General features: G+C 43.8%; 1 protein-coding gene across 7 annotated transcripts in view; it reads right to left on the reverse strand.

Annotated features, from left to right (window-relative positions):
• Positions 1–5,012: 5,012 nt before the first annotated feature.
• The window catches only part of SYNE2 (spectrin repeat containing nuclear envelope protein 2), a 327,838-nt gene continuing 313,741 nt past the window's right edge, over positions 5,013–19,109 (reverse strand). For 6 of the 7 annotated variants that reach the window (XM_073638692.1, XM_073638693.1, XM_073638690.1 and 3 more), the window contains exons 104-115: positions 16,970–17,164; positions 16,562–16,835; positions 16,377–16,445; positions 15,037–15,179; positions 14,840–14,954; positions 13,054–13,265; positions 11,286–11,489; positions 10,357–10,476; positions 8,538–8,729; positions 6,434–6,490; positions 5,969–6,003; positions 5,013–5,412 (exon numbers count right to left, since the gene is read on the reverse strand). In XM_073638692.1, the coding sequence (XP_073494793.1) occupies positions 5,187–5,412; positions 5,969–6,003; positions 6,434–6,490; positions 8,538–8,729; positions 10,357–10,476; positions 11,286–11,489; positions 13,054–13,265; positions 14,840–14,954; positions 15,037–15,179; positions 16,377–16,445; positions 16,562–16,835; positions 16,970–17,164 (1,842 nt within the window). In that variant the 3' untranslated portion in view covers positions 5,013–5,186. The remainder of the gene's footprint in view (positions 5,413–5,968; positions 6,004–6,433; positions 6,491–8,537; positions 8,730–10,356; positions 10,477–11,285; positions 11,490–13,053; positions 13,266–14,839; positions 14,955–15,036; positions 15,180–16,376; positions 16,446–16,561; positions 16,836–16,969; positions 17,165–19,109) is intronic. The other variant, XM_073638691.1, reaches the window with a different exon arrangement.

The following is a 19,109-nucleotide window of genomic DNA, read 5'->3' on the forward strand; positions in this document are numbered from 1 at the left end:
TAAATGTTTTTTTAATGAATTCCTCCCCAAATGTCACTGATCTTTAAGTGTCACCATTGTTTTAAAAGGGAAATGTACATAGTAACATAGTTTGTAAAGCCGAATAAAGACTTGCGTCCATCAAGTTCGACCTGTTAGTTCTGTAATTGCTAAAGTTGATCCAGAGGAGGGCAAAAACCCCAAATGATTTAGCCAATCTTCACCTGAGGAAAAATTCCCTCCCGACTCTGAAACCAGCAGTCAGAATAAATCCCTGTATCAACCTACTATTTTATTTTATTTTTAAGTATATGCTGAAATCTGCCTGGTATCTAGAAATGCATCCAGTCCCCGCTTGAACTGGTTTAGTGAATCTGACATTACCGTCTCCTCACTCAGTGAATTCCATATTCTCACTGCTCTTACCGTAAAGAACCCCTTCCTATGCTGGTGCTGAAACCTTTTCTCTTCCAGTCTTAGTGAATGCCCTCTTGTTACCGTAATATCCCTCCTTTTGAACAAATCCCTGGCAAGGTCTCTATACTGTCCCCTAACATATTTGTACACATTTATTATGTCCCCCCTCAACCTTCTCTTTTCCAGGCTGAATAGTCCTAGTTTTGCCAACCTCTCTGGGTATTGCAGTCCCTCCATTCCCCTTATTAATTTTGTTGCCCTCCTTTGTACCTTTTCAAGCTCGTTTCTATCCTTTCTATATATTGGGGCCCATAACTGAGCACAGTATTCCAAGTGTGGTCTGACCAGTGCTTTGTACAGTGGAAGAACAATGTTCTCCTCCTTTGCAGCTATACCTCTTCTGATACATCCCATTACCCTGTTTGCCCTTACAGCAGCCGCCTGACTTTGGGCACTCCAATTTAGTTTGCTATCAATCAAGATGCCCAAGTCCTTCTCCATCTCTGAATTCCCCAATGATTTCCCATTCAGTGAGTACTGGTGACTTCCATTTTTCCTTCCCATATGTATGACCTTACATTTCTCCTCGTTAAACCTCATTTGCCATTTAATGCTCCACCTACACAGCTTATCCAAATCCCTCTGTAGGTCTGCACTGTCCTCTTTTGTATTAATTGTTTTACATAACTTTGTGTCATCTGCAAATATTGATATTTTACTATTTATCCCGTTGACTATGTCGTTAATAAAGATATTAAATAACATTGGGCCTAGTACAGACCCCTGTGGTACCCCACTAGTGACGCTTACCCAATCTGAGAATATTCCATTTATAACCACCCTCTGCCTTCTATCCTTTAGCCAGTTAGCTACCCACTTGCAGACATTTTCCCCCAGCCCCATCATTCTCATTTTGTATACCAACCTATTATGTGGCACGCTATCGAACGCTTTTGAGAAGTCGAGATACACGACATCCACTGGTTCCCCCTGATCTACTCGAGAGCTAACCTCCTCGTAGAAGTCAATCAGGTTTGTTTGGCAGGAGCGATTCCTCATGAATCCATGTTGGTTCGGGATTAAAAGATTATTAGCATCAAGATGCTCCATGATTGCCTCTTTAATGAAGCTTTCAAAAATTTTGCCCACAACGGACGTCAGACTCACCGGCCGATAGTTTCCGGCGTCACTTTTCGCTCCCTTTTTGAATATTGGCACTACATTCGCCTGTCGCCAATCAAGTGGCACAGACCCAGTCTCAACAGAGTCCTTAAATATAAGATATAACGGTCTGTCTATCACATTACTTAGTTCCCTTAGTACCCGTGGGTGTATGCCATCAGGTCCTGGTGATTTGTTTATTTTAATGTTACTGAGGCGTTTCTGTACCCCAGCTTGGGTTAGATTAGTCATACTTAGTGGAGGATTAAGCTTGTCCCTTCTCATTTCACCTGTTAGTTCTTTTTCCTTTGTGAAAGTTGTCGAAAGAAAATTATTTAATAGATTAGCTTTATCCTCATCTTTCTCTATGATTTTGCCTTCCTCACTTTTTATCGGTCCAATATTATTCGATTTAATCCTTTTACTATTTATATACGTAAAGAACAGTTTGGGATTTGATCTACTTTCCCTAGCAATACGTCTCTGTTTCCTCCTTCGCTATTTTTATTTGTTTTTTGCAGGTTCTCGTTTTTTCCTTGTAACACATTAGTGCCTCCTTGCTGTTTTCCTGTTTTAATCTCTTGAATGCCTCTTTTTTGCTATTTAACGCCCCTTTTACGTTCTTGTTCAACCATATTGGTTTCCTCTTATTTCTGGCCCTTTTATTCCCATACGGTATATACCTCTCGCACTGAGTATTCAGAATTCTTTTGAAGGTTTCCCATTTACTATTCGTATTCCTTTGATTAAGTACTTTGTCCCAGTCTATAAGTTGAAGGCTTTCTTTCAGCTGATCAAACTTCGCCCTCCTAAAGTTTAATGTTTTAGTTGTTCCCTTATTGATAACCCTACTGAAGGGCATTTTGAAGTCGATAATATTATGGTCGCTATTACCTAGGTGCCCCCCTATCTGTACCTCAGTTATTCTATCAGGCCTATTAGTCAATATTAAGTCCAACACGGCCTTCCCTCTCGTTGGTTCCTGCACTAGCTGGGAGAGATAATTATCCTTAATATTTGTCAAGAACCTTTTTCCTTTCTGCGATCTACAGGTTTCTGTTTCCCAGTCAATATCCGGGTAGTTGAAATCCCCCATTACAATCACCTCATTATGTTTTGCTACTTTGTCTATTTGTCCTAATAGCAGATTCTCATTCTCCTCTGTTATATTTGGTGGCTTATAGCAGACCCCCAGTAATATTTTATTATTTTTTGCCCCCTCTATCTCTACCCACATGGACTCAAACCCAGACTAAGGGAAGATATAGGAGAGGGAGAAGAGGGGGTCTAGACATGACTTTACATATAAGCAGACTCCTCCGCCTTTCCCCTGTTTCCGGTCCCTTCTAAATAAACTATAATCTGTTAAATTTACCGCCCAGTCGTAGCTATCGTCTAGCCAAGTCTCTGTTATACCTACGATGTCATACCTCTCCTCCGATATAAGCGCCCGCAGCTCATCCGCCTTATTGGTCAGGCTTCTTGCATTGGTCAGCATGCAAGATAAAACTTTGGGGTTATTTAGCATCCTATTCTTCTCTAACGATCTAACTGTACTATCCCCACCCCCCTCTCCACCCTCATTATATTCACTTCTCCCCTTCCCCCTTGCTTGCCTCACATCCCACGTATTTCCTTGTTTCCCCCCCCCCCGTCTCTAGTTTAAAAACTTCTCCAACCGAGGCAGCACACCGTTCGGCGATCCCGGTCTTTGTGACAGATTGCCCTGTCTGTCCCCCTAATAATAGTCACCCACTACCAGAACCTGTCTTGCCTGCCCTACACTTCCCCCCTCCCCCTCATTACTGGAGCATACACTCCCCCGGCGGTCAGAGGATCTGTCGTGCTACAATAATGCCGGTTCTGAACCAGCCTTCCTATACTTCTTCCCTCTATCCCTCCTAACTGTTATCCAGCTCCCTGCCTGTTCAGCCTGCACTTCCCCTCTATGCTCCACCCCCAGTATTGACCCATTGAGTGTCTGCTCGGTGAGCAGCAAACTCCGTTCCATGTTGTCGATGCTCCTCAGTATCGCTATCTGAGCACTTAGATCCAGAATTTGGGCTTCCAAGTGCACGATAAGCTCACATCTCTCGCAGCAGTATGGATCCTCGAGCGGTTGCTCACGGAATGCATACATTGCGCAAGATGTACACTGCACGGCTCCGGCCAACATGGACGTCATTCTAAATATGGGGATACAGTCAGTATATATATATACAAGTACAAAACACAATTATTTATATATAGGTGTATGGACGGGGATCAATTAGGGATGTGCAAGTGTATCAATTAGATATCGGCGGGGGATCAGTTAAGTATGGACGGGGGATCAATTAAGTATCAAGTATGGATGGGGGAATCAGCTAAGTAGGTCAGGTGGATTAATTAAGTAAAAAAAGAATGAAATACAGTCAGCAATTCAGTCCTAAGTCCTCCCTTCCAAACTCCCTCACTTACTTTCGTTCGCACTTACACTCCGGACACACGCAGCTCGTTCACACTCGCAAACTTAGAGATTTAAAGAGTTTTTTTTTTTTCCTTTTCCAGCAATGTACCCTTCACCTCAATGCACTTCCAAAGGACTTGATGCCCAACCAGCTGCCCCTTATAAACCCTTAATTATGACCCCTTCCCCTTAATTAACCCCTTGTGAGTAAATCTACACCTCAGGATTTTAGTGCAATTACAGTAATAGAAAAACAATGCATTCATCAAAAATAGCGCCACCCATTGTATGAGGTTGTTTGGTATTGCAACTCATCCCTATTCACTTTAAGAGGAAAGAGCTGCACTACCAAACACAGCCTGTGGCCAAATGTGGCACTGTTTCTGACATAGAGAAACATGTTTTTTTTTCAAAGTCTGTAAAAACCCCTTTTACAAATGACAAAAATAAAACAAAGGGTTAATTACAAAGGTCATATGAATTTTATTGAATCAATATCCCACAACTTTTACCATTTCCAGCTGGTGAGACGTGAAACATTTATCTTACAGAATATATTAGAATCCCTTTTACATCAATGACCTTCAGTCCAATACTTCAGCGTTTGGTGATTTTTAAAAATGGCATAAAAAGTAAACATTAAAAAAACAAAAAAAGAAGCCGAAATATCTGACTGTACAACAAAGAAATAACCCGGAAATCTGTAGAAAACCAAATTACTCTGTACAACATTTATGAATTCTTTTGAAGAGATGTGGGCCCTTTCATTTTTTTTTTTTCTTAAGAAGTGTGCTAAATTTACATAGCAATTAATATTCAAATTTCACATAAATAAAAAAAACAAAATAATAAAAATCCATGCGATAAAATATCTCCAGTCTCGAGTAAAAATAGGAAACGGAACACATCGCTTAATCTAAAAAAAAAAGTCTGTAAAATGGCTATATCTTAAGAAACTTCCACCAAGTACGTAGATATAAAGTTACTATGTGCATGCGAATGAGTGAACTTCCTGCGCCCCTGTTTCCCGAAGCACCAAAGCTAATTAGGGAGGGGTGGGGGGGTCGAGGTGAAATGAAGGATCGTGCGCCCTACACTAGATCGCTCCGGGGATTTGCTGGTGGGTTACTCTGGAATGTTATTTGGTTGGGGGGTAGAAATGTAGCGGAAGGGTCACTGACTATGTGGGGGGTGGGCCGTTGGTATATCTCAGCATGGGGTAAAACGACCGGGCAAAATTGTTAGCGTGGGCGCAGCTGAAGTCCTCCTCGGAGACGGGAATCATGCAGGCGAAGAAGAGCAAGAGGAGGAGGAGAAGCTGCAGAGGGAAAGCGGCTCGCAGCACCCTGTAGAAGAAGGACCTCCTCCGAGGAGCCTCCTGCACATCAACTTCAGCCATTCTCTTCCTGTAGTAAGAAATAAAAAAAACTTATATTATTAAAAAAAATCTTGGCTCCGTCTTCTCGCAAGTGAGGAAATGTTTTCTCACTAGGCTCCTCCAGGAGATGAATAAACCCCCAACTTTCAAGGTAAAGGATGTGGACATCTTTTGGGGGACAATGTTTTTAATTATAATTTATGTATTTTGTGCTCCAAATTATTTTTGCAAATAGATTTAATTAAAAATGTTGTACCATTTGCATTCTATAGCCTACAATTATATTACAAAGATGATTTTTTTTAACCTGAAATACATGCATTAAAAGGGGTATTCCAGCATAACCAGCCATCAGCTGTCCCCTAGATCCCACCCACTTGTCAGACTGGGGGAGCAGAATGTGCACTTCTGCTGATTGATGGGAAGAAAAAGAGCTCGGCCATCTTCAGTGTCCTAGGCCTATGAGTATGTGTGTGCGTGATCTTGTTTAGGCTGGAAGACCCCTTTAAAAATGAAACATCAACAAACTCATGGCTCCATTAATAAGATAAAAAGACTAGACACTTGATTGTAATTCCACAGACCTGCTCGAGGCTTTGGCCGCTGCTCCCAGTGCCGTCTGGAAAAAGAAAGAAAAAGTACATCAGTTATTTAAGCTTTGATCTCCAGGATATTTTTCTATCGTTTTTTTATACTTAATAAAAATATTAGAATGTTACTGGTGAAGAGTTTGGGGAATCTCCTGAAATTTGATTCAGGCAGATTAGCTAAATTCAGGGGGAAAATACCATATTAATCAAAAATCAAATAGAATAAAAAGAGACTCTCCTACTCCCCTCTCCCATCCCTCTGCCGGGTGCCACCACAGACTAGATCCCATATGATCGCATAGGACCTAGTCGGCGGCAGTGACCACCGGGAGACAGGGAGGGACAAGAGGGTCGAAGAGGAGCCGATCCGAGGTTTGAGAAGGGAGAGTATAGGAATTAGGGTTTAACCCCTCCCTGGCCAGCTGGATTCACACACATCGAAGCCCAAGGAGGTGTTACCTGCTGGCGAGTGGTCGGGGAGATCACAGAATCAGTCTCATCAGTGGCCGATGTGCTCTGCATCGGAGGAAGGAGGAGAAAACAGGTTACATAAAGAAAGCCCCACAGACTCGCTCTATTCGGATATAAAATGACATGTGTTGCCGGGAGACACTGTAAATAGTTTCGATTGATGCCTATTTAAAGAGATTATCTTGGATTTTAATATTCATTACCTGTCCAAAAGAATGGGAGAGAGCTTACAATCCCATTCATGGCCACTAGATGGGGCAGTGTCTCCTTTGATCAGCTGATCGGAGCTGGGAGTTGGACCCTTCTATCTGATATTGGTAAATCATTAAAGTTCCAGAAAATCCCTTTAATGCTACCCTTTGTTTCAAATCCTTATTTTAAGATCTCTCCTTGAGGTCTATGAATTAAAATGCTCTTGACTTGTAAGGGATATATCCCCTGTAAAAAAAATTGCACCTTTAATGCTCTAATCACTGCAGAAACTGAAGTTTCATCAAATATTGGGGTGCTTGGTGCACCCTGGGTGTGGCCAAGAGACTCGGTGCACCACTCTACTGGTTTTGGATATCCCCGCCTCACTCACTGGTGATTAACAGCACTGGATTGCCTGAGCATTCTCTGCAATGACCAGTGAGGGAGGCGGGGACATGCAAAACCAGTAGGCGGAGCGGTGCACTGAGCCTTTTGGCCACACTCAGGGTGCACAAAGCACCGTAATTGGCATATTTGATTATTCAAGTTTCTGTAGAGTGCAGGAAGTGATTTATATATTGTCTATATCCCCTGCAAGACTGTGTGCCTTGTGTATAATGTCAGTTCAGACTGACACACTCCCTTTAAAAGAGTGTTTAATCATGGCACTTATGCAGATAGGGGTTGCACATGTTTTTAGCTTTCTATGCATTCCCTGTCTGGACCACCCAATCTGGAGACAGAAGAGGGTCCCTGCACCAGTACATGCCATGAAAGTCTATTATAGGAATAGGTCAGAGCCTCAGTGTTGACTGGTGGAGATCTCGGTCCTGAGACCCTCAAGGCGCAGCAGTTTACCCTCCGCATGAGAAGGGCAATATATGGACCTATAGATTTTACTACTGAGCCCGTACCTGCACTGCTTGTGCTCCGGGATAAGATAAGTGCTCAGTTCATGCAATCAGCAGGGGTCTCAGGAACCAGACCCCACCAATCAGCACTATATTGGTCCCATATCTCATAAAAAAAGGTTTAAAGAGTAACAGTTGTGTTAACTTTTAGCTCTTAAATAAACAGTACATATGAAAATAAGAAACTTTGTTATATATCTTATTAGAGTAATCCGCTTCTTTCTCCTTCCGGACTGATCTTCTACTCTCAGTTCAGGGGTAAAATCTGTATTCAGTAAAGGCAAACTTTCCCATTATTGAGATAAGAGATGACAGTTGGTGCATATAAGATTCTATGGACATGTCATTTCCATAGAGGAGGAGCAAGAGGCAGACTCAAACATTCTGCTGCAAGTTCTGAAACAGCAGTTAAAGTACTCAATAGAACTTGATGAGAACCAACTGTCATCTACCTCCATAATGGGAAAGTCGGTATTCTGAAGACAGATTTTCACATTACTGAGATAGGAGAGGACAGTTGGTGCTCGTAAGGTTCTATGGAACGTGCAGTAGAATGGCTGTCGGCCTCTAGCTCCTTCTCCCTTCTCCATAGAATTTTACAAGCACCAACTGTCATCTCCTACGGAGAAGGAAGGAAGAGCTAGAGGATGACAGCCATTCTACTACAAGTTCCATAGAACCTTATGAGCACCAACTGTCATCTCCTATCTCAGTAACAGGAAAGTCTATATTCACTGGAGATACATTTCACCAATGATTTGAACATTTTGAGAATGAATGACCAGTCCAGGAGGAGAAAGAAGCCAATTTCTCCGATAAGTTTATTCCGAAGTTTATTTTTTTCATGTGTACTATTGATTTATATGGAAAAGAAATCAATCAAAAGGGATGTAAACTTTAAAGAGTCACCATTAAGTCTTATTACAATGAAAAATATATCGATGTAACTTAATGAGCAGAGTTGTCTGAGCATAAGATAGAGTCCTCACCGGAGCGTTGTGAGCGGCAGCCAGGTCCCGCGAGACGTCCGTCAGGAGCTGTCGCAGTTTGGTGCTGATGACGTGCGTCCTCTCCTCGGCCTCCATGTACCCGGCCCCAGACGTGCTGCTCAGCAGGTCACTGCACAGATCCTGGAGGGCGCTCGCTTCACCCTGTCGCTCCTCCAGCTGCTCCTTCAGTTGCTGCATAAAAGCGGGAAAATTACTAAATGTTACAAAGAATTACTGGAAAATAAATGACCTGAAATCACCTCAATCAATCAAAAAAATATAGTGATCAGTAAGGTTGGTTTACCTCCTAATAGCAGACAATCCGGTGTCACACCTAATATGTCATTTACATGCACAATGTATAAAAATGTCTCTAAGGCCAAGGGGAGAAGGTCTATACCAGACACCTCAGGCCAGAGCTTCTATAGAGTTGAGCCAAGATTTGCAGGACCTTGATCTGATGTCCACATCAAGGGTGAACTTCCTAGACCGGAACCCCGAGAATATCTTGTGAATTGATGACGTGGTGTGAGGCCTGGTGACTGGTCACAACATTGTGGAAGGCCCTGGTGGGCACAAGAGGTGCCGGTGTGAGTAGGACATTTGCACAGGTCCAGCTACCATGGAGAACCGAGGTCAATGCAAGACCAAGATCCTGCAAAGCTTTTTCCTCAACTCTACGACCCTGGGAATGAAACGTGAATTTCATCATCCTGATCCTTCACTTCTCCAATGTAATCTGTCAGCAGGCGCCCAATACTCAGAGGGTCGGCCAATCTTAGCCTAATGTGTACAGACACCTTAAGGGCTTGTTCACATGGTACAGGTCAAAAAATTCAAGGAAAAATATAAAGGGGAAAAAAATAAATAAAAATGAGTCGCATGGGCCACGTTTTCTAGTAAATCACAGACGCTTGCCATTGGCAATTTAATGGTACTTGATGCCACAAAATGATAATGGTTGGTACAAGCATCAGTATTGCCTCATCTGCCCCACCAGGGGTGCCATGACGGCAATATGTTCCGCTTCTGCTATAATATTTTATTCTTAATTAAAAACAAGTTCAAAATACGACCACCAGCAAAAGGTGGCGCAAGGGAACCAAAATGGGAAGTAACTTTGCAAGAACATCCACATTTTTACATCAGATGGTAATAATATAACTATATCCAGGTCCACATAAACATAGTTGTATCTCAAATAGGCTATCTGTAATTAATAGGGTAATACGTAGATCATAGTATATACCATATCGAGTCAAGAAGACAGTGGAAGTGCTTCATCGTTGTATAGCAGATCTTACTAGTCAGCAAGAGTCAGGGATGATCTTACCAATTACCTGCCTATTATCTAACTTTTCCCAATGTGTGTTTCACATATATGGCTTCCTCAGGGGCTTGAGACAGGAAAGAACATTACATATAGCATTAACGTATCTTTTTCAGTAGAATTGCTATTTCTACACAAGTGTTTGCATTGTTGACCTATATGTGCATTTCTGGAGCAATATTACACCGGTACATAAAGAGGTGCTTGGCATTACCAGGTACACCTGGGTGCCCCACCACCATGACAGGGAGTGCTGCTGAAGTCTGTATATAGAGCGAGCAGCCTGCAGGACTTACATAAGAGATTACATCTATTCCAGCCTGACCTGACGCTTATTGCTCTTATACGATTACAAAGCTTATTACAGACGTAATCTTCTCCTGTGTCATCTAGTAATGGGGTTGGCACATTCATCGTCCCACCGCCCGGAGAACCACACACAAATACCTTAAAGGAGAAGACGGCTGGGGGTGTTTGGGTTCATCTTACCATCAGATTCTTCTGTAAGACATGTGGGTTTCCTCCGTGATCTGTCACTCGGTATTGGAGACGACGTTCTTCAGCTTCAGTCAACCACAACAATAACTTATCACTCCGATCTTGGAATTCCTACGGAATGACACGTAACGCACGTAAGAAATCCTACTTTGGTTTTAACCAGGTCATACTGGAGGACGTCACATCTTGAGGACCCACAGATGTTGTAGAGCGAAGTGTCACTTGGCACCACTCATGATATCTCTCACCCAAGTAAAACCGCAATGCCATGTGCTCAGATTGGCTATTCCAACCTCCCCTCCTCCCATACACATGCATGCTTCATTCAGCAGAGTGTGCATGTGTTCTGAATGGGAAGAAGGGATCCTAGACAATTCAGAAGCGATCCTAGACACCTCTGACGGGAGCACTGAAAGTCAACACTCCCGATTCTTTCTTCACTCAAAATCTGTTCGGAGAGAGCCTGTAGGTCTCCATACACATTAGGCAGTCAGCAGATCCTGTCGAAATTTGGTTCAGATGACATTAACGCGAAACGGTTCCACTCATGAAACATTTGCCCTAGACGTCAACTAACGGGTGGGATGCATCACTTCTCCAAAGCTGCACTACATGACCCAGCTGGAAACGTATGGCTATAGCTGCCTCAGGGACCCAACTTACCAGGAATCATTTTTCCCTCCTCATCGGCTTCTGCTACGTTAAAATAATAAACCCATGTGTTAATCAACCTCCCCAGGTCTAGTTTTGTGTTTCAACAAAAGTCTTTGTTGAAAGGGGACGTGAACGCTGCGGCCAATCACTGGGCTCAGAGCCACAAAGTTATTTCAATCTAGCTCAAGCCGACGGGAATAACGTTAATGAATACACACAACCGTCCCAATGACGACACTGGCTTCTTCGTGTACTGCGGAGCTCACCTCGCACTGCAGCAGGTCCCCCTGTAAGCTCTCCCTCCAAGCGTCCAGCTCTCGGCACGCTCGCTCCCAGCGCACGTTCACCAGGTGAAGCTTCTTCAGGACATCCCTAGATTCTGGATCCTCAGCTCCGGCCTGGAACTCTTTACTGCTCAGGTTCGCAGATATAACCAGGGCCTTAGATTCATCAAACGCTTTCTGAACGTCCTAGAAGAAGAACGACACGTGCGGCTCCGTGTAATCATTAATGGCGGCCCCACAGCCGGACTACGACAGACACATGTAGAGATTTTTTTAAAGGCTTAGTTTAAACAGGACATAACAAGAAAGTTAGACATCTGGGTCAAATCTGGTGCCAACAGCCAAGGGTCAATATAATCTCCCCGGCATTACAGCAGCAATCAGGTTTTTGCCGCAGCAATCAGGTTTTTGCCGCAGCAAGCAGCCACCCAGAAAAAAGCCACAGGAGCCCGAGTTCTGCCTTTTTTAATATTTAAAATGCTTCTTGGGACAATTTTTTAAGACTTGTTTTTATATTTTTGGATTGCGAGGATCAAGGAAGTGACACTTAAAACGGGTATTCCCATCTCCAAGATCCTATCCCAGTATGTAGTAGGTGTAATAATAATAATATTAGCAAATACCTCCAATTAGAAAAGTAGTATAGTTTTTCTGATTCGCTATGTCTCTTTCCTCATGTGCAGGCATTGCAGGACCTTAGGTATCCATGGTTACGACCACTGATATCATGACAGTTAGCTAGTTGAAAGTGTCCGTAACCATGGATACCTAAGGTCCTGCAATGCCTGAACACGAAGAAAGAGACAGAGTCAGAAAAACTATATTACATTTCTAATTGGGGGTATTTGCTAATATTATTATTATTACACCTACTACATATTGGGAAAGAATCTTGAAGATGGGAATACCCCTTTAAGCCCCTCATAGATAATGGACTAACACTGGACCAAACCTGCCGATATTGGCAGGCTCATCTGACAATCTGATGTTTATGGGGGCCTCCCAGTTCTCCCTGACAGATGATGTCCAACATGTCCAATTTCGAACTACCGCTCCTTTTATTTTTGGGGAGATAAGCTGTCACCAGAAGAGTCTGCCAGAGTCTCTCTCATAGAGACCACAGGAGCGCTCGGCAAGGCGAGCGCTAATGTGTATGGAGGACTCAGGAGAGATAGCGGTCTGCTGAACAAATCGCTTGGCCGACGGCTATCGATTATGTATGAGACCGTTATAGTCCAACATTTGCCAGTATTTAGTCCAACCTGTTACATTTCGTAATGGGGATAAAAGTGCCCCTTCGGGAATAAGAATTCCCCGTTTAGTGCGAGTCCCAGCAATCAGATCCCCATTGATCAGTAAGGTCTGGATAAGGAGGTAGTGGAGAGGGGGAAGGTTGGAGCTGTTCACACTGGTAGTATAGATGGATCCATTGCTGTAATTAGAAACCAGTGGGTGCCGTGCATGGTGGTGATTGCAGCTCACAGAGGAAAAAACGAGGGTAGTTTCTGGCGTCATTGAAAAGAGTTTATTAAATAGAGTTAAAAGTCCATAAAAGTTATAAACCTCAACAGGTGTGCTGGAAACTACCCTAGTTTTTTCCTAAGGTATGGATAGGCGATGAAGGGATTTTCCAGCCAGTTATGGCCCATGTACCATAGAGAGAAATTGGGCCTCAATGCTTACAAGACATATTTATGATGAAAAGTGCAACGGGGGAGGAAGACTATATTATACAGACCAGACTACGTACCTTCAGCAACTGCACTTTTTCTTCCAGCTCTCGGATGGTGGACGATGGCTTCAGCTTTTTGACTTGTTCAAGTTCCGCTTCAGTCTTATCCAACCATAGCGTGATCTTATCCAGGTCCTGATTGAGTTGTTGCCACCGCGGGACGCCTTGTTGGTGCCGGAGTTCGCTGCTCGAGGATTGCGCTTGTATAATCTCCCAGCGCTGAATGACTCCTAAACGTAAAGCGGCACATAAGAAATAATTTACCCTACAAGCCTTGATGGATCAGTGTGCCCTGCCGCAGATCCGGGGAGAATATAGAGGGTTTTGTTGACATGTCGCGAGTCTTATAATTTTCAAGAAGTCACAACAACTTCTCTCAAATTTCATTAAAATTCAGTGTTTACAAATCTGCCTCCTCAGGTTACTCCAGTGTGAGCGTCACTTCTAAGACTTACACATTAATTATCCCCGGTTAGGTTTATGTAAGTCTACGAAGATCCTAAAGGTTTTGTAACAAATGTTTGCTGACTTAAAGGAACATCCGACCTAGAAATAAGTGAATTTCTGCAGTATTTTGTAAAGTTTCAGCACAGAACATACGGATCGAGTTAGTTTCTTTCCCTAAGTTGTGGGCTTTGATCATTTTGTTCTACTGCATCCAGAGGGGAGAAGCTTCTGCTGCAGTCAGTTATCTTACAGCCAGACTGAGAAGGTACAAGGTGACCTCCTGGATCATAGAGAGAGGCTTTCGTTATAGATTCCTTTTTCAGTACTATGGGATATGAAAAGTATTGAAGGACAAACCCCCCATTGCAAGTCAATTTGGATGCATCATAAAACAGATTAGGTTTCTGTTATCCCCTATGCAGGTGTGAACTGGCAATGAGGGAACATTATGGTCCACACATGGTGGTTGGATAATTCCCCTGGATCTGCATTAAACATTAATCATCACTATATTAAAAGTGTTACTCCAATCTGAGCCTTTCTTGGTTGAAATGGGAATAACTCCATTAGGAGCCAACCACAGGAGAACCAGCCATGGAAACAGGCATAAGCGGCTGAGCTACAACACTCCTATACAAAAAGCTGAGAGTGGCTGAGCTACGTCATATATGTAACGCCCAAACAGGCTTCTATTAGAGATGTACAGTACATTGGGGGGCTGTTGGGGCTATCATACTGTATATAGGGGGCTGAGGGAGCTGACGGGAGGGCCTTCCTACTGTGTGTGTGGGCCATCATACTGTATATAGAGGGCTGTGGGAGCTGACGGGGGGGCCTTCATACTGTGTGTGGGGGCCATCATACTGTATATAGGGGGCTGTGGCAGTTATGATACTATGTGTGTGAGAAGCGGACGATGGGCCTTCATAGTGTATATAGGGGGTTGTAGGAGTTATAATACTATGTGTGTGGGAGAAGCTACGATGGGCCATCATACTGTATATAGGGGGCTGTGGGAGTTATGATACTATGTGTATGGGAGAAGCTGACGATGGACCTTCATACTGTATGTGGGGGGCATCATACTGTGTGTAGGGAAATCCGTGTATGTTGGATAAATTTTTTGGGAAAATTACTGTGTTTGTGCCGCAATACATGTCCTTCTCTTAATCTTTAAAAGTTGGGACGTATGTCCTTCTGTGAGTGCACCTATGGGTCACGACCTGGCCCAGTCTACCAATTTTTTGGGGGATAGTTATAGAGGAGATGGAGGCCAAATTAGGAATTTTGTAATGGTGCCCCGCAATTTTTATGTACGTTCCATTTTTCAATGCATGAGAAGAGTCTGATCAGGTACCTGAATGTGTTTCAAGACTTCCCATTCCTCTAAGTCCTCGGTCCTCCGGTTGGTCACCGGTGGAGTCTCCAGAGTTGATATCTTTAGCAGGACTTGAAATGGCTTCAAGAGCTCTCTACAAAAAGAGGCGCGTATTCGCATCAGACCATTTCCATAAAAGTTCGATATTACCAATATCTATGATATGCAGAACTTACAGAAGACTCATCTAACATTGTGCCGGTTCCAGCTGCGCCAATCACAAGTCCCTTCTCCTTTCTATCTTCTTTGAACTCCATTTTTACGTCTACCAAATGTTTGTCTGGTGAATGCCAGGATGGAGTCTCCAAGTCCGATTTCCCTGGAAAAATCACATAAACAACTCAGAAGAAATACAGCAAAAATATGTTTGAGGTGGTGCTATGGTGCAAATGATACGCGACTTCTTATAGGCACCACATGTAACTTACCAGTAATAGCGATCAAAGTAAAGACACGTTATAGGATATGAAAAAGTGCCAAAAATCAATGCTATATGAGAATCAGACGAAGCTGATGTAAATAGGTTAGATCAGTAGTATCGATAATGGACAAGAATGGGGTTTGGCTTAGCAAGAAATAGTAATATTGTGAAATGCCCATGCAAACTGCAAAAAAAAAAAAAAAAAGATATAGTATGATGAAGCCAAGTAGTATCATCTCACGTAGGAAAACGTATATAATGCAGAAAATCTCAATCATCAAGACTATATACACAGATGATCCTCCATTGTGTATGTTCATTGGGTCAGTGAAACAAAAAGAACCTCCTCTTAGTAAGGTATAGCCAGAAGAGAAAAAAAAAGTCAATTACTTAAAGGGGTTATTCCCATTTTCATATATGGGCATTGTCGGATACAGCTTGCAAAAACAAGCAATTTTTCTAATTAATTGTTTGTTAAAATTTGCAGCCGTTCTTGAGATATTAACACTTTCCTTTGGTTTACAGTTCGTTGCCTAGGAGACCGACCACCGCCGCAGTCTAACTTGTAAGCATTGCACAGAAGCTGGCTGGGATTAGAATGTAGCAGCGCGAACAAGCAATCCTGGGAAGATGCAAAACAGTGCTTACAAGCTCAACGGAAAGGAGCTTGTAAGCGCTGCACTCGTTCTGCTGTCTAGTAGTGGTGGTCGTTTTCCAAAGTCTAAACAAAAGAAAAAAAAAAAAATTAAATATCTCAAGAACGGCTGAAAATTCTAATAAGCAGTAAACTACAAAACTGCTTGTATTTCCAAGCACTATCCGACAACACCCATCTATGAAGATGGGAATAACCATTTAAATTTCCATATGTCCCAAGCACATGAGCAAACATCCCAACCGCTGAATGGAAGGAACTCCTCTTGGTCGTCACAGAAGTGTGTAACCACAATGAGATGTCCATGGTTTTGGGAAATATGGCGCTCACACAAAGCAAAAGAGGAAACGGCGCAAATGAGGGAACATGAGGTGGGAAAAATAAGCGTGCATCACAGCAATGGTGCCGGCATGAGACACATGCATTGGGCAGGGGCCTACCAGAAGATGCTTGGACAGTTTTTGTTGTCATTATGACATAGGCTTCTGGGCTTTCAGCAATTTCTACATCTGAAAGAAAATAATGTGATTTGTTTCCTCGCACGATATTTCAGGACAAACTGGAGAAAAAAGAAGCGGAAGATATTTAGATGTGGAATCAGCAACGTAATGGAGATGAAGTTTACCTGATAAGTGGTTGTAGTAGGCTCCTTCCTCCTCATTCATGGAAGATCCTCCAACATCTACGGTTGGATCCCATTCCAAGGGGATGGAGTCAACGCTGACTGGAGTTTCTCGACCAGATCTCTCATGGGGAAGACTTGGGGGCATTAAATGGCAAAGCGATTGGTGGGATGGGTCAACATCTGGTATTGTGGAATGCCAGGAAGAGTTCTGGATCTCTCGGGAATCTTCCCCATCGGTATCGTTCTCTGACATTTCTCGCTCTTCTTCTAAATTCTTAAAATGTATGAGAACCTATGATTATTATGTTACATTGCACATTTTTATCAAGAGGTGATTGTTACGGCTTAACAGAAGATTACCGATGCCTGGCTACGCAGTGACGACTACAAGTCAAAGCAAGGTCTTACCAAATTTCTTGACGTTAGCCTTTCATGGAACCTGTACACCCGTCCAAAAACTTCTTGGCAATATCTATGAATCTCTTCCAGTTCATCCTCAATGACTACAGCGTCCATTGCTTCACTTTTCTGAATCAATTGCTCCCCAAAAACAATCAGTTGATCAATTTTATCGGTGTTTAGTGTTATTTCTTGTTTGAAGCCCTAAAAGATGAGGACAGATGCAATAATGAATATATTGGCACAAATTGGGGTAAGGCTGGGTTCACACAAAGCCATGGCAAGCCACATCCATAGACGGCCCAGTCACAGGTAAGTCACTGTTCAACGACATCAAGACAATGCCAAACCACATCCATATAAGGCCCAGTCACTACCCAACCAGATCCATATAAGGACCAGTCACTGCCCAACCAGACCCATATAAGGACCAGTCACTGCCCAACCAGACCCATATAAGGCCCAGTCACTGCCCAACCAGACCCATATAAGGCCCAGTCACTGCCCAACCAGATCCATATAAGGACCAGTCACTGCCCAACCAGACCCATATAAGGACCAGTCACTACCCAACCAGATCCATATAAGGACCAGTCACTGCCCAACCAGATCCATATAAGGACCAGTCACTGCCCAACCAGACCCATATAAGGACCAGTCACTGCCCACCCAGACCCATATAAGGCCCAGTCACTGCCCAACCAGATCCATATAAGGACCAGTCACTGCCCAACCAGACCCATATAAGGACCAGTCACTGCCCAACCAGACCCATATAAGGCCCAGTCACTGCCCAACCAGATCCATATAAGGACCAGTCACTGCCCAACCAGACCCATATAAGGCCCAGTCACTGCCCAACCAGATCCATATAAGGACCAGTCACTACCCAACCAGACCCATATAAGGCCCAGTCACTGGCCAACCACATCCATATAAGGCCCAGTCACTGGCCAACCACATCCATATAAGGCCCAGTCACTTGCCAACCACATCCATATAAGGCCCAGTCACTGGCCAACCACATCCATATAAGGCCCAGTCACTGGCCAACCACATCCATATAAGGACCAGTCACTACCCAACCAGATCCATATAAGGCCCAGTCACTGCCCAACCAGACCCATATAAGGCCCAGTCACTGCCCAACCACATCCATATAAGGCCCAGTCACTGCCCAATAACATCCATATAAGGCCCAGTCATATCCATATAAGGCCCAGGTACTGCCTAACCAGATCTATATAAGGCCCAGGTACAGCCCAACAACATCCATATAAGGCCCAGTCACGGCCCAATCACACCCATATAAGGCCCAGGTATAGCCCAACCACATCCATATAAGGCCCAGTCACATCCATTTAAGGCCCAGGTACAGCCCAACCACATCCATACAAGGCCCAGGTACAGCCCAACCACATCCATATAAAGCCCAGGTACAGCCCAACCACATCCATATAAAGCCCAGGTACAGCCCAACCACATCCATATAAGGCCCAGGTACAGCCCAACCACATCCATAAAAAGCCCAGGTACAGCCCAACCACATCCATATAAGGCCCAGGTACTGCCCAACCACATCCATATAAGGCCCAGGTACTGCCCAATCACATCCATATAAGGCCCAGGTACTGCCCAATCACATCCATATAAGGCCCAGGTACTGCCCAATCACATCCATATAAGGCCCAGGTACTGCCCAACCACATCCATATAAGGCCCAGGTACTGCCCAACCACATCCATATAAGGCCCAGGTACAGCCCAACCACATCCATAAAAAGCCCAGGTACAGCCCAACCACATCCATATAAGGCCCAGGTACAGCCCAACCACATCCATATAAGGCCCACTAACTGGCCAACCACATCCATATAAGGTCCAGGTACTGCCCAACCACATCCATATAAGGCCCAGGTACTGCCCAACCACATTCATATAAGGCCCAGGTACTGCCCAATCACATCCATACAAGGCCCAGGTACTGCCCAATCACATCCATATAAGGCCCAGGTACTGCCCAATCACATCCATATAAGGCCCAGGTACTGCCCAACCACATCCATATAAGGCCCAGGTACAGCCCAACCACATCCATATAAGGCCCAGGTACAGCCCAACCACATCCATATAAGGCCCAGGTACAGCCC

Source organism: Phyllobates terribilis, unplaced genomic scaffold (genome assembly GCF_046119375.1).
Source record: "Phyllobates terribilis strain yellow unplaced genomic scaffold, ASM4611937v1 Scaffold_7__3_contigs__length_470593459, whole genome shotgun sequence".
Lineage (NCBI taxonomy): Eukaryota > Metazoa > Chordata > Amphibia > Anura > Dendrobatidae > Phyllobates > Phyllobates terribilis.